This window comes from Panulirus ornatus, chromosome 10, assembly GCF_036320965.1.
Source record: "Panulirus ornatus isolate Po-2019 chromosome 10, ASM3632096v1, whole genome shotgun sequence".
In the NCBI taxonomy this organism is placed as follows: Eukaryota; Metazoa; Arthropoda; class Malacostraca; order Decapoda; family Palinuridae; genus Panulirus; species Panulirus ornatus.
Genome location: NC_092233.1, coordinates 59,101,351 through 59,124,291, shown reverse-complemented (window position 1 = coordinate 59,124,291; position 22,941 = coordinate 59,101,351). Strand labels below are relative to the sequence as shown.

The following is a 22,941-nucleotide window of genomic DNA, read 5'->3' as shown; positions in this document are numbered from 1 at the left end:
AGAGTGGCAGATGTAGTGTGTTTTGGTTGGGATGGTGTGCAAAGTGAGAGTCAGGGAGAGTGGTTTGGTGAAGAGAGAAGAGGGATTGAAAGCCTTGCAGAAGATGAAATCCTGTAAGATGGCAGACATGAATGGTATTGCAGTTGAATTTGTTATGGAAGGGGTTGACTGATTGGATGGTAAGGATATTCAATGTGTGTATGGATCATGGTGAAGTGCCTTAGGATTGGCAGAGTGCATGTATAGTGTCATTGTACAAAGGCAAAGTGGATAAAGGTGGTTGTTCAAACTACCGTCATAAGTTTTTTGAGTGTACCTGATAGATTGTATGGGAGGGTATTGATTGACAGAGTTAAGGCATGTACAGAGCATCAGATTGGGGAGGAGCAGTGTGGTTTCAGAAGAGGTAGAGGGATCAGGTGTTTACTTTGAAGAATGTATGTGAGAAATACTTAGAAGAACAAATGGATTTGTATGTGGCAAAGATGTATGATAGGGTTGATGGAGATGCTTTGTGGATGATCTTAAGAATATTTGGTGTGGTAGGTAAGCTGCTACAAGCAGTGAGAAATTTTTATCAAGGATATAAGGCATGTGTACGAGTAAGAAGAGAGGAGAGTGATTGGTTCCCAGTGAAGGTTGGTCTGCGGCAGGGGTGTGTCATATCACCATGGTTGTTTAATTTGTTTATGGATGGAATGGTTAGGGAGGTAAATGCAAGAGTTTTGGAAAAAGGGCTGAGTATGTAGTCTGTTTGGGATGGGAGTCAATTATTTAACTCTCTTGGGGAAATGGACTTGAAGATGGGAGGGTGGAGAACTTTGAAGATGGAAGGGTGGAGAAACTGCAGAAGCTGGTGACTGAGTTTGGAAAAAGTGTGTGAAAGAAGAAAGCTGAGAGTAAATGTGAATAAGAGCAAGGTTATAAGGTACAGTAGGGTTGAGGGTCAAGTCAATTGGAAGATAAGTTTGAATGGAGAAAAACTGGAGGAAGTGAAGTGTTTTAGATATCTGGGAGTGGATTTAGCAGCGGATGGAACCATGGAAGTGGAAGTGAATCATAGGGTGGGGGATGGGTATGTTTGAAGGAATAGTGGTTCCAACAGTGTTATATGGTTGCAAGGCGTGGGCTATGGATAGAGTTGTGCGGAGGAGGGTGGAAGTGCTGGAAGTGAGGTGTTTGAGGACACTATGTTGTGTGAGGTGGTTTGATTGAGTAAGTAATAATAGGGTAAGAGAGATGTGTGGTAATATAGAGTGTGGTTGAGAGAGCAGAAGAGAGTATTTTGAAATGGTTTGGTCATATGGAGAGAATGAGTGAGGAAAGATTGACCAAGAGGATATATGTGTCAGAGGTGGAGGGAACAAGGAGAAGTGGGAGACCAAATTAGAGGTGGAAAGATGGAGTGAAAAAGATTTTGAGTGATCAGGGCCTGAACATGCAGGAGGGTGAAAGGCGTGCAAGGAATAGAGTGAATTGGAAGGATGTGGTATACCGGGGTCGACGTGCTGTCAGTGGATTGAACCAGGGCATGTGAAGCGTCTGGGGTAAACCATGGAAAGTTCTGTGGGGCCAGGGTGTGGAAAGGGAGCTGTGGTTTCGGCGCATTATTACATGACAGCTGGAGACTGAGTGTGAACGAATGTGGCCTTTGCTGTCTTTTCCTAGCTCTACCTCGCACACATGAGGGGGGAGGGGGTTGTTATTTCATATGTGGCGTGGTGGCGATGGGAATGAATAAAGGCAGACAGTATGAATTGTGTACATGTGTATATATGTATATATCTGTGTGTGTATATATATGTATAAGTTGAGATGTATAGGTATGTATATTTGCAACCATATAACATTGTTGGATCCACTATTCCTTCAAACATACCCATTTTTGCTTTCCGAGATAATGTTTTCGCCTTCCACACATTTTTCAACGCTCCCAGAACTTTCGCCCCCTCCCACACCCTGTGAATTACTTCTACTTCCATGGTTCCATCCACTGACAAATCCACTCCCAGATATCTAAAACACTTCACTTCCTTCAGTTTTTCTCCATTCAAACTTACCTCCCAATTGACTTGTCCCTCAACCCTAAAACGCTTAATTTCTTCCATTTCTCAGCCATTCAAACTCACACCCCAACTAACCTGTCCCTCAACCCTGCTAAATGTAATGAATTTACTTTTATTGATGGATAGTCTCGCCTTCCTCCTTTCTCACACTTTTCCAAACTCATTCAACAACAATTTCTCAGTTGAATCTGCCACCAGTGCTATATCATCATCAAACTGTTGACTTACTTCCCAGGCCCAGTTATCCCCACTGTCTGCATACTTGCCTCTCTCCTTAAGACTCTTGTATTTACCTCTCACCACACATTCCATAAACATATTGAACAACCTTGGTGACATCACACACCCCTGCCACAGACCAACCTTCACTTGAAACCATTCACTATCTCTCATCTCTTCCTGCTCTTACACATGTCTTACACCGTTGATAAAGACTTCTCACTGATTCTAGCAGCTCTCCTCCCACACTGTATATTCTTTAGACCTTCCACAAGGCAACTCTGTCAACCCTGTCATATGCTTTCTTCAAGTCCATAGATACCTCATACAAATCAATCTACTCTCATAGATATTTCTTACTTGCATTCCTTAAAGCAAACACCTGATCCTCCCGTCCTCTACCACTTTTTAAACCTTACTGCTTCTCCCCAGTCTGATGCATTGTACATGCCTTCACCCCATTAATCAATACCCTCCAAGATGAGGTGCCTCAGGACTGCCAGAATTTGTGTATAGTGCTAATATATAAAGTCAAAGGATACGGCATTGAATACCTGAATTATAGAGGTACAAGTCTGTAGAATACACCTTATGAGGTGTAAAGAAAGTGGTGATTGAGAGGGTGGTGACATGCACAGAAGAGCTGATTAGGAAGGTAGCTTGAGGAAGGTAGAGGATGTATCAACCAAGTGTTTGGTTTGAAGAATTTGTATGAAGATACTTCGAGAAAGTGAGTGGATTTTTTGTGGTGTTATAGATCTGTAAAAATCACATGACATGCTTGAGAGAGAGAGAGAGGTTGAGTGGAAGGTACTTCAAATATATGGGTAAATGGAAAGTTAATAAATGCAGTGAAGATTTTTTTACCAGGATTGTGAGGTATATGTTTGAGTGGGAGGGGAGGGGGAAAGTGATTTTTGGTGAAGGTGTGTCTGCATCAAGGACGTGTAATATCATCATGGATGTTTAATCCATTAATGGACATGGTGATAAGGATGATGAATGCATAAGTCTTAGAGTGAGAGGTTGGACTTCAACATATTGGGGATGGGGGCATGGGAAGTGAATTAGTTGCTGTTTGTAGATGACTTGGTGGCAGACTCAGGAGAGAAACTCCATAAGCTGGTAACAGAGTTTGGGAAAGAGTTTGAAAGGAAAAAGTTGAGAGTGAATGTAAACAAAATTAAGGCTATGAGATGCAGCAGAGTGATTAGACAGAATGGTGTAAGAGTAGATCTAAATGGGAAGGATCTAAAGCAAATAGAGTCCTTTAGATACCTTGCATTGGGCTTTAAAGCAAGATGGAACCATACGAGGCCAAAGTATGTCATATGAAAGGAGAGGATATGGTCCTGAGTGAATTGAGTGTTTATTGCATATTGATTGCTTATTAATGTATGTTTTATTCTCATTTGCAGAAATTCATAGATGCTGAATCTGCATTTGAAGAAGTTCTTCGTTTAGACACAGGGTGTCGGGAGGCTCAGGAGGAAATTCGAAAAGTTAGAATTATTCGAATTGTTGAAATGGGTTTTACGGAAAGACAAGCTAACAGTGCAATTGCTAAATATAGATATGTGCAGGTAAGGAAATGTTTCTTTTTAATGTACATGATTATTATAATCCTTGTCTCATACAATATCTCTTATCATGTTGTGTATTTTCTTTTGCTCTATTTTTCTTTACATAGAGTAAGCCATTTGTATCCTCCCTCATTGTTTGTTTATTTATTCTCTCTTTATATCCTGTATGTTAAAGTAGACAAAGATTTTCTTATATGTAAGATTATTTTATACCTAATTGTATTTTTTGCTTCATGAGGTAGCATCAGGAACAGGTGAACTTGGCTTCATTTGCACAAACCTGGTCTCTAACTGTCATGCATAGTGCACTGAAACTAGAGACTGCCATCCAAGGCCAAAACTCATAGATTACTTCATCTTTTACTGTACCTTGATCACTTCATATACCCTCATTCAACCCTATGACAGAATTTCACTCACCATAAACCACATTACTCCACCTTTTTCTGTCCAATGCATACCTCTTACCCCTCTGGATGTGAAGGCCCTCATCCCCCAAAGCCAGGTCTTCATTTTTCAGTCACTCCATCCCCACATGTTCACAACCTTTTTGATGCTTACATTCTCCTTGTCAGTCTTGATTTGATTGTGTTATCTTTATGTCTAACCTATTTCAGATCACTGTGGTCAGCCATCTCAGTCACATTACACTTACTACCACTCCTTTTTCTGACTCTAATATTTTTTACATGATTACCCTGCCTCACAACTCTAGCACATCCACCCTCTTCACTTCTTTTCCATTCAAGGCCCAAGACAAGCATCCATACATGATTGGTATTGCTACACTTTCACACGTACCGTTCTCAACCCTTACAGATACCGGCCTTTCTTTACTATTGCTTTCAGATGCATCCAGGACTTTAACCACCTCTCCGACCTGTGGCATACTTCTACCTCCTTGGGTACTTCTGCTGCCACAACATTTCCCTGATGCCTGTAGCACTCAACTTCCCTAAGGTCCTCCCCATTGAAAATGATTCAAGGATTCATGTCATCTCTTTGTAAGGGCTGGAGTGTGCTCTGTCCAGAGCTCGTGGTAGTTCATTATGGATGGGAATGATGTGCAGTAAAGGTGAAGGCATATGTAGCTTCTGATAGAATAATGCTATCTCCAGCTTACTTTGATAGCAGGGAGATGATGGCTAGAACATAACCTCCCCCCTAAAAAGAAAAAACTGTGAATTTATAAAAGCAAGTGTAAAAAGTTGAAAACATACAGAACAGAGCACTTAATACATTTACCATCATATACAGTTGCTTAGCAACCACAAAAATGCAGCACTTGTACAACAAGACAGAAGTACTTTCGATGTAGTATCTCCACCTTACGAGGTTACCTCTTAATGGTGAGGGGATTTCTTGTTTTATGCATTGTAAACAAAATTGTTTTACATTGTGCAGTGATGAATGCAAATTTAAGGATATTTCCTCATTTGTCAGAATCTGAAATCTAAGGCAGTGGGAAAGGAAATCATTAACTGATCTCATATCATTGAAGCTTACTGCAAGGAAGTATTGGTTATCATGCCACCTGAAGAGAATTGGATAATTTTTGTGATGGAAGTTTGACTGAAGGTTGTTGTAGGATGCAGTAATAGCAGCTAAAGTTATTCAGCCCTTGGCTTTTCCTTCAGTTTGCCCTTACCATTTTAAGCTGAAAGAAGTGGAGAGGACAAGGAGAAGGTTTAACTAGATTAGAGATGGAAAGATGGATTGAAAAAGATTTTGCATGATAGGGGCCTGAACTTACACAAGGGTTAAAGGCATACATGGGATTGCATGAATTTGGATGATGTATTATACAGGGGTTGACATGGTGTTAGTGGACTGCACCAGGTCATATGAAGTGGCTGTGTTTTGGTGCTTGCACATAGCATCTAGAGAATGGATGTGTGCAGATGCAGCTTTTTTGTCTGTTCCTGCTGCTACCTTACTAATGCAGAAAAGAGCAAACAAGAATGAAAGATATACATGTGTGTATATATATATATATATTTTTTTTTTTTTTTTGCCGCTGTCTCCCGCGTTTGCGAGGTAGCGCAAGGAAACAGACGAAAGAAATGGCCCAACCCACCCCTATACACATGTATATACATACACGTCCACACACGCAAATATACATACTTACACAGCTTTCCATGGTTTACCCCAGACGCTTCACATGCCTTGATTAAATCCACTGACAGCACGTCAACCTCGATATACCACATCGATCCAATTCACTCTATTCCTTGCCCTCCTTTCACCCTCCTGCATGTTCAGGCCCCGATCACACAAAATCTTTTTCACTCCATCTTTCCACCTCCAATTTGGTCTCCCACTTCTCCTCGTTCCCTCCACCTCCGACACATATATCCTCTTGGTCAATCTTTCCTCACTCATTCTCTCCATTTGCCCAAACCATTTCAAAACACCCTCTTCTGCTCTCTCAACCACGCTCTTTTTATTTCCACACATCTCTCTTACCCTTACGTTACTTACTCGATCAAACCACCTCACACCACACATTGTCCTCAAACATCTCATTTCCAGCACATCCACCCTCCTGCACACAACTCTATCCATAGCCCACGCCTCGCAACCGTACAAAATTGTTGGAACCACTATTCCTTCAAACATACCCATTTTTGCTTTCCGAGATAATGTTCTTGACTTCCACACATTCTTCAAGGCTCCCAGGATTTTCGCCCCCTCCCTCACCCTATGATCCACTTCCACTTCCATGGTTTCATCCGCTGCCAGATCCACTCCCAGATATCTAAAACACTTTACTTCCTCCAGTTTTTCTCCATTCAAACTTACCTCCCAATTGACTTGACCCTCAATCCTACTGTACCTAATAACCTTGCTCTTATTCACATTTACTCTTAACTTTCTTCTTTCACACACTTTACCAAACTCAGTCACCAGCTTCTGCAGTTTCTCACATGAATCAGCCACCAGTGCTGCATCATCAGCGAACAACAACTGACTCACTTCCCAAGCTCTCTCATCCCCAACAGACTTCATACTTGCCTCTCTTTCCAAAACTCTTGTGTGGAAGTCGAGAACATTATCTCGGAAAGCAAAAATGGGTATGTTTGAAGGAATAGTGGTTCCAACAATGTTGTATGGTTGCGAGGCGTGGACTATGGATAGAGTTGTGCGCAGGAGGATGGATGTGCTGGAAATGAGATGTTTGAGGACAATGTGTGGTGTGAGGTGGTTTGATCGAGTGAGTAACGTAAGGGTAAGAGAGATGTGTGGAAATAAAAAGAGCGTGGTTGAGAGAGCAGAAGAGGGTGTTTTGAAGTGGTTTGGGCACATGGAGAGGATGAGTGAGGAAAGATTGACCAAGAGGATATATGTGTCGGAGGTGGAGGGAACAAGGAGAAGAGGGAGACCAAATTGGAGGTGGAAAGATGGAGTGAGAAAGATTTTGTGTGATCGGGGCCTGAACATGCAGGAGGGTGAAAGGAGGGCATGGAATAGAGTGAATTGGAGCGATGTGGTATACCGGGGTTGACGTGCTGTCAGTGGATTTAATCAAGGCATGTGAAGCGTCTGGGGTAAACCATGGAAAGCTGTGTAGGTATGTATATTTGCGTGTGTGGACGTATGTATATACATGTGTATGGGGGGTGGGTTGGGCCATTTCTTTCGTCTGTTTCCTTGCGCTACCTCGCAAACGCGGGAGACAGCGACAAAGTATGATAAAATAAATAAATATAATATATATATATATATATATATATATATATATATATATATATATATATATATATATATATATATATATATATATCCTACACGTACACATGCCTTACATCCTCGATAAAAACTTTTCACTGCTTCTAACAACTTTCCTCCCACACCATATATTCTTAATACCTTCCACAGAGCATCTCTATCAACTCTATCATATGCCTTCTCCAGATCCATAAATGCTACATACAAATCCATTTGCTTTTCTAAGTATTTCTCACATACATTCTTCAAAGCAAACACCTGATCCACACATCCTCTACCACTTCTGAAACCACACTGCTCTTCCCCAATCTGATGCTCTGTACATTCCTTCACCCTCTCAGTGGTTCTCAGTGAATGTAGGTTTGCGGCAGGGGTGTGTGATGTCTCCATGGTTGTTTAATTTGTTTATGGATGGGGTTGTTAGGGAGGTAAATGCAAGAGTTTTGGAAAGAGGGGCAAGTATGAAGTCTGTTGGGGATGAGAGAGCTTGGGAAGTGAGTCAGTTGTTGTTCGCTGATGATACAGCGCTGCTGGCTGATTCATGTGAGAAACTGCAGAAGCTGGTGACTGAGTTTGGTAAAGTGTGTGGAAGAAGAAAGTTAAGAGTAAATGTGAATAAGAGCAAGGTTATTAGGTACAGTAGGGTTGAGGGTCAAGTCAATTGGGAGGTGAGTTTGAATGGAGAAAAACTGGAGGAAGTGAAGTGTTTTAGATATCTGGGAGTGGATCTGGCAGCGGATGGAACCATGGAAGCGGAAGTGGATCATAGGGTGGGGGAGGGGGCGAAAATTCTGGGGGCCTTGAAGAATGTGTGGAAGTCGAGAACATTATCTCGGAAAGCAAAAATGGGTATGTTTGAAGGAATAGTGGTTCCAACAATGTTGTATGTTTGCGAGGCGTGGGCTATGGATAGAGTTGTGCGCAGGAGGATGGATGTGCTGGAAATGAGATGTTTGAGGACAATGTGTGGTGTGAGGTGGTTTGATCGAGTGAGTAACGTAAGGGTAAGAGAGATGTGTGGAAATAAAAAGAGCGTGGTTGAGAGAGCAGAAGAGGGTGTTTTGAAGTGGTTTGGGCACATGGAGAGGATGAGTGAGGAAAGATTGACCAAGAGGATATATGTGTCGGAGGTGGAGGGAGCAAGGAGAAGAGGGAGACCAAATTGGAGGTGGAAAGATGGAGTGAAAAAGATTTTGTGTGATCGGGGCCTGAACATGCAGGAGGGTGAAAGGAGGGCAAGGAATAGAGTGAATTGGAGCGATGTGGTATACCGGGGTTGACGTGCTGTCAGTGGATTGAATCAAGGCATGTGAAGCGTCTGGGGTAAACCATGGAAAGCTGTGTAGGTATGTATATTTGCGTGTGTGGACGTATGTATATACATGTGTATGGGGGGGGGTTGGGCCATTTCTTTCGTCTGTTTCCTTGCGCTACCTCGCAAACGCGGGAGACAGCGACAAAGTAAAAAAAAAAAAAAAAAATATGGAGGAGGGCAAGGAATAGAGTGAATTGGATCGATGTGGTATACCAGGGTTGACGTACTGTCAGTGGATTGAATCAGGGCATGTGAAACGTCTGGGGTAAACCATGGAAAGTTTTGTGTTGCCTGGATGTGGAAAGGGAGCTGTGGTTTCGGGCATTATTGCATGACGGCTGGAGACTGAGTGTGAGCGAATGGGGCCTTTGCTGTCTTTTCCTAGTGCTACCTCGCACACATGAGGGGGGAGGGGGATGGTATTCCATGTGTGGCGAGGTGGCGATGGGAATGGATAGGGGCAGACAGTGTGAATTGTGTGCATGGGTATATATGTATGTGTCTGTGTGTGTATATATATATGTGTACATTGAGATGTATAGGTATGTATATTTGCGTGTGTGGGCGTGATTGTGTGTACATTGTGTATGGGGGTGGGTTGGGCCATTTCTTTCGTCTGTTTCCTTGCGCTACCTTCGCAAACGCGGGAGACAGCGACAAAGCAGACTGAGACTGAGTCAGACTGAGATAAAGATGAGAGGTGATGCCACCCCTCTCCTGTAAGAGGATACGTCTTTATGATAAAGTGAGGATGGACTACCTGCTTTCATTGCACCTCTTATTACAATCATTTGATGGCATTTTGAATTGTAAGGATTGAAAAGTTATTTAATAAAGTCACAATTGAGAAATAACAGAAACACTATACAACCTGACCTCACAGCACCTTGAGGCAGATCAAGACTGAAACAAAGCAAGTCTACCCCACGCTACCAGAAACAGGTGTGATGTATATGGTGTAGCGTTTGAGATTTTATGTTTTTGTTTTTCATTTTCAAAATAATTAATATTCTGTAGTATTATTTGTCCTTTAAATCCGAAATCCATTATATCGGGGTCCATTAGATAGAGGGTTTACTTTATATACACTTGATAAAGTTACTTCATTTTAAACGGGTATTTGATCCTGGTCTCATTGATCCCTTCTCTTTTCAAAATACTGCTTTAGTCTAAATTTCTGTATATGTTATGAGTATTTTCTCCTTTGTTCCAGCCCGCCTTAGATGCCTTGTTGGCTGGTGAATTTAAAGAGTCATTGGAAGATGTATTTTATTCTGATGATGAAGACGACTTCCTTAAACATATGAAAATACCCCAGGGTTCTAAGGACGTTAAAATGAAGTAAGTGGTAATTGAATGATTCAGTGTTGAAAAACTTTTATTTCTGAAATTACTGAATAAAGTGTATATGTATATTTTTGTTTGTATATGAATGTAAATGTATGTATGTGCACATGCATGTATATAAAGTCTTCATAAAAAGAAACCTGACAATTACTGTTTAGAATATGGTTTTCATACATCAGGTTTTATTTGCAGAACAAATCCTATTACTACCGTAGTGTATGTTTATTGTCTTCATGGCGGCATGTTACAGTCTTACAAGGTAGAGGACCCGATTTGCTGCCTCAGATATCCTGTGATATTGAGAGTGGAATGATGCAACTTTTGCTTGTTGTCCTTGTGTCTAGTGTTATTTTCACTGTTTCTGCTCCGAGTTACATTTTCCCTCAGCCGTTAATTAACTGATGGTCTTCAGAATTTTTTCCAGAAAGAAAAGGCATTTCTTTCTTAGAAGCAAGAAAACGTGTCTACAAGTGAGATAAATATCAAGACATACTGGCAGAGCCAAGTTCATCATTTAGACACACACACACACACACACTTAAACTCACACATACACACACACACCAAATAACTGCCAAAATTCAATAAACTGTTCTCTATTATTTATTTATTACTAACTCATAAACACACACACACAAAAAAAAAAAAATCTAGGTTTAATTGACCTAAGAAGATCAGTAAGGTAACTGATAACCTGATAGGGATAGATATATCAACACCTCACACTTCATCAGGCTATCAAGTGCGTTACTGGTCTTCCTATGTCAACCAGACCCAGCTTTTCAGGGAGGGGTGACACAAGAAGGAAGAAGAAAGAATGTCAGGATAGTAAACTCAGCTCTACCAGTATGTCTTGAAAATTTGCATGTAGACACATTTTCATGCTTTCAAGCAAGGATATGGGTCTCCTTTCCCAAGGACAGCTTCTTATGACCCATGGTTAGTTACAGGTAGAGGAAACAATATCACCTGGAACAGAAACAGCTAAAATATCTCTAAACACAAGGACAGTGGGCAAAAGTTGCAGCTCTCCCAGTACCTCAAGATTATTGAGGTGGTTTATCATGTCATCTGACTTTTAAGATTGTACTGTGCTGCTGGACATATGATAACCCCCACCATAAGTGAGTTATAGGATTTATTACTCAAGTAAAACCTGATGCATGAAAGCTTTATAATAAATGGTCACAGTAGTTTTTTCAGAGACCTTACATAAAGTTTATTTTTACATACTTATTTGCTGTTTTCCACCTTACAGAGTTAGTGCCAAGCACAGATGAAAAACTGCCTTATTTTGCTCATATACAATGATAATCTGTCATGTAGAATGCCCTGAAGCCAACCAGCCATACCCAAGCTTCATAGACCATTCCATGGTTTTCCCTGACCTCTTGATATACCCTGGTTTAGCCCATTATCTGCACAGTGTCCTTCCTATACCACATCACTCCTGTTCATTCTGTCCCATGCATGCCTCTCACCCTTTTGAATGTTCAGGCCATGATTCCTCCTTGGTCTACTGTCCCCCTTGCTCGCATCATATGTCCAAACCCTCTCAGCACACCCTGGATAGCTCTCTAAATCATTCTGTGTTAACTACTACCAAGTCTTGCTTGTACTGTCATTTCCTACATGCTCAATCTGCTATCTATCTGTATCTCTGATGCCTGTTCCTTTTGTGAAGTCCCTCATAAGGTTGGCCACAGCAAAAGTCTCCATGATTATTGAACTATAATACCATTTCTTAGTCTTTACTGCCTCACCCTGAATGGGCCAGTGGTAGAGGGACAACTCTAGTCCAGTATTTTCAGAGGCTCCTACCTGATGTTCCTACCAGCTACTTCTATCTTATGTGTCTACCCAATTTTTCTGCCTTATGTTCCAACCTAATGCTACCAGCTAATGCCCCTACCTACTACTTTTACCTAATGTCTATCCTTAACGCTCCTATCTAATGTTCCTTCCTGCTACTTGTATCTGTTGGTCCTATCATTATGCCAAAAGGCAGGGTTAGCACATAGCATTCACCATAGGAAAATCTAGAGTTATGAAGAATGCGTTGTGTGAATTAAGTGTTGTCAAGTAATATAAAAATGAGTTATTCGAGTAAATTCTTGTCAGGTGATATTAACGATGAGGAGAGATTGTATGTTTGTGAACAGAATGCCAGCAGTCCATATGGGTGAGGTAGAAAGAAATGAAAGCTACTTGGGTCATAGGAGTGCAATTTGATAACCACTGAAGTGCTGGGTCAATACACACCTGTCACTAACCTGCCCAATATCCAGTGGGTTGTACCGGTAATAAACCTTCCTGGTTGGTGGCTGCCTACCAACTGCTGCATGCCAGCCTCACACCACATGTCTGCCTCTTCAGTTCTTTTGCGTTTATGGCCAAAGACTCTAATCCATGGAGCTTCATCAGGAATAGTGTACCTCGGCCATACTCATCTTTGCCATAACAGACACTGGCCTCTCCTTCCACACACTCCTCATTGCACACAGAATCTTTGTCCCTCTCTCACCCTGTGACTCACTTCAGCCCCCATGGATCAATTTGCTGCTATCTTCACTGCCAGGTACCTAAAGCATTCCTTTTTCTCTAGGTTATTCCCATTCATACTCACACTCTGACCATCCTGTCATGCCCCTCCTACACTTCATTACCTTCATCTTTCTTGTTCACTTCCAACTTCCACCTTCCACTCTTACCCAAACCCGAGTTTTCAGGTGAAGGTTGGACAGAAATCAGTGACTGAGTTTGGGAGAGTGTTGGAAAGGAGCAAGTTTTGAATAAGGTTATTAGATTAAGCAGGGCAGAGGGAAAGGACATTTAGGGTATGAGTTTGAATAGAAAATATTTGTATGAAGTGAAAAGTGGACATGGCAGTGAGTGGAACAATGGATGCAGAAGCAAGTAATTAGGTGGGTGATGGGCAAAGGTTCTGAGGGCATTGAGGTATTTGTGGAAGGAGAGGCCATTATCTGGGAGGGTGAAAATGAATACGTCTGAAGGCATGATAATCCCAACAATGTTGCTTGGATGCAAATGATTGGCTCGCTTTCAAATTTAAATCTGATCACAAATTCCTGTTCTGATGCATCAGAACTGCTAAGACGCTCTCTCTATTGTTCCCAAAACACTTGCCTCTTATCATCATTCTTTTCATGGCCAGGTGCATAAGCATTAGTAATTACTCATCTCTCACAACCCACTTTCATGTTTCCCACAAGAGTCTGGAGTTCACTACAATCACACATTCCCATTACTCTAGTTTCAACAGTAGTGCTGCCCTTTCCTTAGCTTTTGCCCTCACACCAGCTTCTAACTTTAGCCCTGAAACATTGCCAAACCATTCTTCTCTTTTACCCTTGAGCTTTGTTTCACTAAAAGCCAAAACATTTAGGTTCCCTTTCCTCACACATACTACTTGTCTATCCTTTCTTTTCATCATGTTTACATAGACATTTTCAGACACCCCAGCCTGAGCCTTCAAGGAAGATGACCTCTCCTCCCTAGCTCCTTCTTCAGTTTTATCTTACAGAGAAATTGAAATACAAGAATAGGGTTTCCAGCCCCACACTCACACTGCTCTTAATCATCTTCTATGACATGCAGGAAATACTGAGGTAAAATTCTTTCTCCCTCTTTTTCCTGCAATAGTGAATTATCTTCAGGGACAGATGAGGAAAATGCCTCATTTGCTCACACCCATTCTCTTGTAGTATTTAATGCACGAAAACTGCAGCCCCATACCCTTAACCAGGCCCCTCTTACCTCAAACATGGTTTACCCACTTGCTTCCTATACCCTGGTTTAGTCCATTTGCAGCACATTTTACTCTGTGTACCACACTTGTCTAGTCCCCTTTACTGTGTCCATTCCTTTCATCCTCCTACATGTCAAGGCCCAAAACACTCAGAATCTTATTCACTCCACCCTTCCATCTCTAATTTGGTCTCCTCTCTTCTCCTTGACCCCTCCACTCCTGACATATATCCTTTTTGTCAACTTCTTATTTAATTTCTTCATATGTTCAAACCATTTCAGTGCTACCTCTTCAGCTCCCTTTTATCATTAGTTCCTCGATCATCCCCCCTAACACTACATATTATCCTCAAACATTTCAGATTCAACACATTCACACACTTTTGTACAGCAGTGTTTTATATTAAAGTTTGATATATTATCAGGGCTCATAGCATAAGATTTCTGAAAGGTTTTCAGTACATTGCTTGTATCACAGGGAGTGAAGAGATGGTGGGCAGTTATTCTGGATGGATTTAGGTAGGTATTTCATGACTTTCCTTTTAGGTGTGAGTTAGTATGTGGCTGATTTTTTTGAGCAGTTTCACTTTTGTATTTTCTATTAGAGGGGATTTCATTGGAATAGGTTAGGAGTGTTTCATGAGTTAGGGCTGGTACAGTAAGTGTGGATCTTCTTTAACATGCTCCAGAGATAGTTGCTGTGGATCTTTTGGTTCATTGTGTTGAAGTACCAATTTTCATTTGTCTTTCATTTTTTTCCCTCCAATTGCTTACAAAAGCCCACCTCAAGGCCTGGCTACTTGATGGTATTACTTAAAATGTGGATTTGCTATCTGATGTCTTTTAATGATAAGTGGTTCTGACTAAGCTGGTTTCTTTGCTTTATGAGGTGTTTAACTCGTGGGGAGATGTTTGGGTTGTATTTTTTTCTATACCCTTGTGGTATGTGCTGTTTACTAACTTGATTGGAGATGTTACTGAAGTGTGAGATTGCATGATCTAGGGATGGAAAATCACCTTTATTGAAGTTTTGGAGTTTTTTCAATGTAGAATGTGAAAACTGGCCAGTCTGCTTCCTGTAGTTTTTATGTTTTCGGATTGGACATCATACACAAGCAGGATGGGTTTGATGTCCAAGGACAGTTTGTTGAGCATACCCAAGGCAGTCTGTGTGTGTAAGGCTGGTGAGTAGAAGGTGTTGTCTGGTGAAGTCAGCTGATGTAGGGGTTGCTTTGGGAGTCTGGTTGGCTGGTTGTGTAGGTTGAGAATACTAAGAGGTTACAATTGGTGTAGGAGTAGTCCACCTCAGGGATCGTGCATGTAAGTACTGAGTCGTGGAATGGTAGGCATTGAAATCTCTGCAGTGACAAGTGTTAGATATGCTGGATTGGTTTTGCTATTGGGAAGTATGTGTTGTGGGGGGAAAGTATGTAAATGTTGGATATGTCTTAGTTAATGCTGTGAAGTTTATTCTTATGAATTATACTTCCAGCATGGTTTCATTGTCTGAGCTGTTTTTTGTCATTAGTGTTGGGGACTGGTATGGTTTGGTGGGCAAATGTTCTGAGTCCTCCACCTTAATCTTCTTGTCTGTTTTTTCATACTGTTGTGTCATTGTAGAAAGATGAGAAAGGGGATTTGGATTCAAGTCTTGTTTCTTGGATGAGGGCTATGTGAATGTTTTCTCAGATTTGGTTGAATATTTCTGTTTCTGATACCAATGGCATTGAGTTCCATGATGTTTTGTTTCTTTATGAAGTAGAAAAGTTTGTTTGTGCACAGTAAGACAACATTTTGTGCTGCTGTTTGTTAAGTGTACGGTACATATACATACTTATAAACATATGTATGTACATACATTCTACTTGGTCATTGACAAAAGGGAAAGCTGGATGGTTGTTTGCATCTAGACTGTCAGAAAGCATTTGACACTAACCGTATTGGAGGCTGATTAACAAGCTGAATCACCAGGATGATATAAGATGATCTGTGTTATTGACCTCCCTGTGAAGGTATGGACTCCAACCAAAATGTGTTTGCAGATGGAAAGGTTGTGAGGGAAATAGAAAGCATCAACTTATAAGGGGAACTAGTGACTCTTAAAGTTAGTCTGGTTCGTGGTTTATGAAAGTCAACCTAAGCAGATGTAAAGTAATGAGGATCGTTGAAAGTGAAAGGCCTTAGTATGATTATTATCAAGCAGGAAACAAGCATCAAGATTCTGTGTGAAAAGGACCTTGGAGTCGGTATCATTCCTAACCTATTGCAAGAGTCCAAGAGTTGGAGGATAGTTAAGGAAACAGACTGTCTACTTGCAGATATAACAATAGCTTTTGAGTATAAGAAATTACTTTGCAAACTCTTCATTTTTACAAAAGGCCAAAGCTATGAATGCTATTCAAGTGTGGATACAGCACCTAAAGAAGTACAGAGCTAATAGAGAAGGTCCAGATGAGGGTAGCAAAAACAACACCAGAGTTAAGAGAGGTAAGTTACAGGGAAAGGCTAAAGGCTTTAAATTTCCCTTCCATTGAAGAGAGAAGAGTATGGGGTGACCTAATTATAATCTTGAAGGTTTTAAAACTGATCAGTGACTTGGACAGTGAAAGGTTCTTCGAGAGATGTAGGAATATAGCAATGAGAGGACATAACATGAAATTAAGAAGCTTGATGAAAAAGATATGAAGTACTTTTATAGTATAAAAGTGGTGGATGAGTGGAATAGATTTTCTAGGGACGTGGTTAATGTAGATATTTGTGTGATAGTAGAGATGATGCCCCACAAGTGTAAAGCTCCATCCCTGTACAGTAGTGACATGTGATTACAGCCTAACCTCTCAATTATGAAATAATTCAGCCATGATGATGTCATTAATGGGAAGATTTCATTATTGAGCTAAGGAGAAACTTGAATGTAAATGTGCTGAGAAGGGCAGCTATTAGGTTTATAGATGTTATGTAGAAAATGATATGGATGGAAAGAGTTTGGTGAAAGTGAGTGATCTTGTTAAAGTGGTTTTTGTATGAATATGCTTTGATAGATTGAATGAAGATGGGCATAAGGTGAAAGTAAACAAAACAACCAGCTTGAGCAAGGAATGAAAGGCTTTACATGTGCAAGTGAAGTGTGTCATGAAGTAGATAGGATTAGGGTGTTTGAAAAATGATATTCAGTGCAAGGATGAAGTTCAGTTACTAGTGAAAGAGAAAATACCTGCAGAGAAGGAGTCTTAGTGATTGGGAAATTTGCAAGAGAAAGTGGTAGGAGGTCAAATGGAAGGTCCATAGGCTGAAAAAGAGGACAGATGAGAGATTGTTTACAAGTTTCAGTAAACCTCAGGTAGAATAAGAAAACATTTTAGGAGATGGATAGTATAAGGAGAACGAGAGAGCCAATGGGAGCATTTTCAAGAGGAGCTGATGGGTAAATGATAGCAGACAAAGAAGAGGTAAAGAGGAAGAGTAAGTATTCTGAGGGATTGATGAATTTGTCAGATGGTGAGCTTGCAGATGTGGGTTATTGGGGATATGGACAAATGCAGAGTGAGACAGCTGTGCAAATTGTTAGGTGAAGAGAAGAGGGGATGAAAGCCTTGCTTAAGATGAAGTGTGACGTAATGGCTGGACTGGGTGGCATTAGAGTAGAGTGTCTCAAGTAAGGGGGTGACAGTGTTATGAGTTGGTCTTCCAGGATTTTCATTGTATGGATGGTTTAAGGTGAGGTACTTGAGGACTAGTGGAATGCCTGTATAGGTAGTATGGGCAAAAGTGAATGCTTGAATTAGAGGACTAGTGGAATACTAGTATAAAGGCAATTACAAAGATATTAGTTTGTTGAATATATGTAATGTGGGAGAGTGGTGATTAAGACAGTGGTTGCATTTACAGAACATTAGGTTGGGGAGGTACACTGGCTTCAGGAGTGGTATAGGATGTGGGGAGCAGGTGCATGCTCTGAAGAACTTATGTGGCAAGTGCTTGGAGAAAGAGAGATTTGTATGTGTTATGTATGGATCTGGAAAAGCATATGATGGCGGTGATAGAGATGCTTTATGAAAGATGCTCCAGTGGTTGTCATATTGCACTCCTTCAACCCCAGGTAGCTGTCTTTCTTTCTGCCTCACCCACCATTGGACTACTGGCATTCTGTCATTAAGCTTACAATTTCTCCATATCATACATAACACTTGACAAAACTTGACTTACACGGCTCATTCTTAATAACTGTAGATTTTCCTGATGCGAGCGCTAGCTTGCCTTTCGGCAAAATGGTAGGAGCAAAAGAAGAAGTGGGTAGGAACTTATACACTGGAGCATTTGGCAGAAACATTAGGTAAAGGTATATGGTAGGGGCCTCAACTTTCACAGTGCTTAAGGCTAGGAAGTAGCACTGAAGTCACTAGTTATGGAGACTGTTGCCATGGCCACCCCCATGGGAACAGGCTTCAGTGATATAAATAGACAGAGACCCTTTTTCCATGGCCACCCCCATGAGGAAGTTACTGAAAGGAACAGGCATCAGAGATATCGAGAGATCCATAGATAGATTGTGTGGTGTGGACATATTGGCCAAAGGCCCAAAATACAATATTACTGAAGAGGATGGATGATTTGGAAATGAAATCCTCAATCACCACAATTCCTTAGCTACTGCTCTCACTCTCTCACCTTGGTGGAGCTTTTTATTTATATTTGATCTTATGATTTGTTTGATAGTTATATTTTCTTTCATGAAAATATATATGTCTTGGATAAGTATGTTGTGTGAGGTGGTTTGAATGAGTAAATAATAAGAGGGTAAGAGAGAGGTGTGGTATGAAATGAGTGTGGTTGAGAGAGGTGAAGAGTGTGTACTGAAATAGTTTGGACAGATGGAGAGAATGAGCAAGAAGAGGTTGACAAAGAGGATATGTATGTCAGAAATGGAGGGTCGAGGAGGAGAGGGACACCAAATTGGAGTGGAAGGATGAAGTGTAAAACGTTTTCCATGATTGGGGCCTAAACATGCTGGAGGGTGAAAGGCATGTGCAGAATAAGTGAATTGAAATGTAGAGAGGACCAGTGCACATGAAGTTGCAGGGGAAAATGGAAAGGTCTGTGAGGCCTGGTTGTGAATAGGTTGCTGTGGATTTGGTGCATTACACATAAGAGCTGGAAAAGGGATGTGAGTGATTGCACCCTTTCTTTGCCTGTTCCTAGCACTGCCTTGCTAATGTGGGAGAGTGTTCAAGTATGGAAAAAAATTATGGATAAACATAATGTGCAGGTATACAGTTTTATGTTATGCCATCATACTTGGCTTTATTGGAATATTATTGTATATCATCACTGTTGCGTAAATGCGTAAGACAAGAGAACAAATGGAAACATTGGTGAAGGGGGCTAATGGGGAGGGGGCTGGTAGTGATAGGGTTGATAGAGATGCTTTGTGGAAGATATTAAGAGTATATGGTGTGGGAGGTAAGTTGTTAGAAGCATTGAAAATTTTTCACCAAGGATGTAATGCATGTATACGAGTAGGAAGAGAGGAAAGTGACTGGTTCCCAGGGAATGTTGGTTTGCGGCAGGGGTGCGTGATGCCTCCATGGTTGTTTAATTTGTTTATGGATGGGGTTGTTAGGGAGGTGAATGCAAGAGTTTTGGAGAGAGGGGCAAGTATGCAATCTTTTGTGGATGAGAGAGCTTGGGAAGTGTCAGTTGTTGTTTGCTGATGATAGCGTGCTGGTGGCTGATTTGGGTGAGAAACTGCAAAAGTTGGTGACTGATTTTGGTAAAGTGTGTGAAAGAAGAAAGCTGACAGTAATTGTGAATAAGAGCAAGGATCAGTAGGGTTGAGGGGCAAGTTAATTGGGAAGTAAGTTTGAATGGAGAAAAACTGGAGGAAGTGATGTGTTTTAGATATCTGGGAGTGGATTTAGCAGCAGATGGAAGCAGAAGTGAGTCACAGGGTGGGGAAGGGGGCAAAGGTTCTGGGAGCATTGAAGAATATGTGGAAGGCGAGAACGTTATCTTGGAGAGCAAAACTGGGTATCTTTGAAGGAAGAGTGGTTCCAACAATGTTATATGGTTGTGAGGCATGGGATATAGATAGGGTAGTGTGGAGGGTGGATGTGTTTGAAATGAAATGTTTGAGGACAATATGTGGTGTGAGGTGATTTGATTGAGTAAATAATGAAAGGGTAAGAGAGATGTGTGGTGATAAAAAGAGTGTGGTTGAGAGAGCAGAAGAGGGTGTGTTGAAATGGTTTGGTCACATGGAGAGAATGAGTGAGGAAAGATTGACAAAGAGGATATATGTGTCAGAGGTAGAGGGAACGAGGAGGAGCAGGAGACCAAATTGGAGGAGGAAGGATGGAGTGAAAAAGATTTTGAGCAATTGGGGCCTGAACATACAGGAGGGTGAAAGGCATGCAAGGAATAGAGTGAATTGGAACGATGTGATATACTGGGGTGGATGTGCTGTCAATGGATTGAACTAGGGCATTTAAAGTGTCTGGGGCAAACCATGGAAAGTGTTGTGGGGCCTGGATGTGGAAAGGGAGCTGTGGCTTCAGTGTATTACACATGAGAGCTAGACTGAGTGTGAATGAATGTGGCCTTTTTTGTCTTTTCCTAGCGCTACCTTGGGGGGGGCTGCTGTTTCATGTGTGGTGAGGTGCCAGTGGGAATGGATGAAGGCAGTAAGTATGAATATGTACATGTGAATATATGAATATGTCTGTGTATGTATATGTATGTATATGTCGGAAAGCAAAAATGGGTATGTTTGAAGGAATAGTGGTTCCAACAATGTTGTATGGTTGCGAGGCGTAGGCTATGGATAAGAGTTGTGCGCAGGAGGGTGGATGTGCTGGAAATAAGATGTTTGAGGACAATATGTGGTGTGAGGTGGTTTGATCGAGTAAGTAATGTAAAGGTAAGAGAGATGTGTGGAAATAAAAAGAGTGTGGTTGAGAGAGCAGAAGAGGGTGTTTTGAAATGGTTTGGTCACATGGAGAGAATGAGTGAGGAAAGATTGACCAAGAGGATATATGTGTCAGAGATGGAGGGAACGAGGAGAAGTGGGAGACCAAATTGGAGGTGGAAAGATGGAGTGAAAAAGATTTTGAGTGATCAGGGCCTGAACATGCAGGAGGGTGAAAGGCGTGCAAGGAATAGAGTGAATTGGAACGATGTGGTATACCGGGGTTGACGTGCTGTCAGTGGATTGAACCAGGGCATGTGAAGCGTCTGGGGTAAACCATGGAAAGTGTGTGGGGCCTGGATGTGGAAAGGGAGCTGTGGTTTTGGTGCATTATTACATGACAGCTAGAGACTGAGTGTGAACGAATGGGGCCTTTGGTGTCTTTTCCTAGCGCTACCTCGCACACGTGATGGGGGAGGGGGTTGTTATTCCATGTGTGGCGGGGTGGCGATGGGAACAAATAAAGGCAGACGGTATGAATTATGTACATGTGTATATATGTATATGTCTGTGTGTGTATATATATGTGTACATTGAGATGTATAGGTATGTATATTTGCGTGTTTGGACGTGTATATATATACATGTGTATGTGGGCGGGTTGGGCCATTCTTTCGTCTGTTTCCTTGCGCTACCTCGCTAACGCGGGAGACAGCAACAAAGCAAAATAAATAAGAATAAATAAATGTTGAAATGTATAGGTATATATATGTGCGTGTGTGGGTGTTTATGAATATACATGTGTATGTGGGTGGTTTGGGCCATTTCTCTCATCTCTTTCCTTGCACTACCTCGCTAACGCAGGAGATTACGATTAAGTATGATAAATAAATCATCACCCTTGCATGTATTTGTTGGTCACTGTTTATGGACACATTTTTGTTAACATGGTAATGCAAGAGCAATACACAATAAAAACTATTTACATACCCAATGTGGAGTTGACATACTGAGTAGATTTTGGGGCATAGTATTATTGAGATTTGCATATCGATTGGGAAGAATTATTTTTTACTAGTGCTATTTCTCATATGTGCTGAATGATGGAAAACTCATATTTTGTCATACTTTGTATGTATTATGTACGTGTTAAAGCCAAATATCTTTTTTTCACTTCTCATGGCAGGACATAGGACAAAACAAATGCCTCTTTTTGTTATATCTTATGTACATTAGTATTGGAACGGTGACATGACAGCCTGAATACTCTCAGTGTTTAACAGAGACTGTAACTCTCCACATACCAATCCCAAATCTTCTTGATTATCATTGGTCGACCTTCACTGTCTTAGTTTCCTTTTTAAACAGTTTGACATCTTCATTCCTGGGATATTGACAGACTGTAGGAATCTCTTAACAATTCCTCCTCAGGGTATCATTTGACTATGCAGATATACAGAATTTAACATGACATTGTTATGTATGATTATAGTTTCTCTTGCACAGATGAATGATATTTTCTAGATCTGCCCCCATGTCATTACAGACTGATAGATATAGAGAATTATACAAAGAAAAGTAGAGGTAAATGAATCAAGGTTTGTCATCAGCATCACACAGTAGCAGAAAGATACCGTTCACACTTAGGTTTTCTTGTGTGGGTTGGTGAAAGCACCCATTTGTACAGTATGGGGAGGTAGTTCTACACGTCAGATCCCATCTCTGAAACTTTATCGTCTGTTGTACAAATTTAAAAATTTTATCCTGTCTCCATTCATGGTTTCATTACATAGCTTATTCCATTCATCCAGTGCTGTACTGTCCTGTGATACTGTAAAAGTGTGTATGTTTGTGTATATGAGTGTCTTTGTGTTTGGAATGTATTGATGTCCTGTGATACTGTAAAAGTGTGTATGTTTGTGTATATGAGTGTCTTTGTGTTTGGAATGTATAGATGTGGGTATGAAATGGAGGGCTGGAATTTTTCATGTTTGTATGTTTATTTTT

General features: G+C 41.1%; 1 protein-coding gene across 5 annotated transcripts in view; it reads left to right on the top strand.

The window, feature by feature from the left end:
- Positions 1 to 22,941, top strand: part of LOC139750980 (uncharacterized) — a 96,349-nt gene that overhangs the window by 32,820 nt on the left and 40,588 nt on the right. For all 5 annotated transcript variants that reach the window (XM_071665987.1, XM_071665983.1, XM_071665985.1 and 2 more), the window contains exons 9-10: positions 3,704 to 3,868; positions 10,129 to 10,256. In XM_071665987.1, coding sequence (XP_071522088.1) covers positions 3,704 to 3,868; positions 10,129 to 10,256 — 293 coding nt within the window. The remainder of the gene's footprint in view (positions 1 to 3,703; positions 3,869 to 10,128; positions 10,257 to 22,941) is intronic.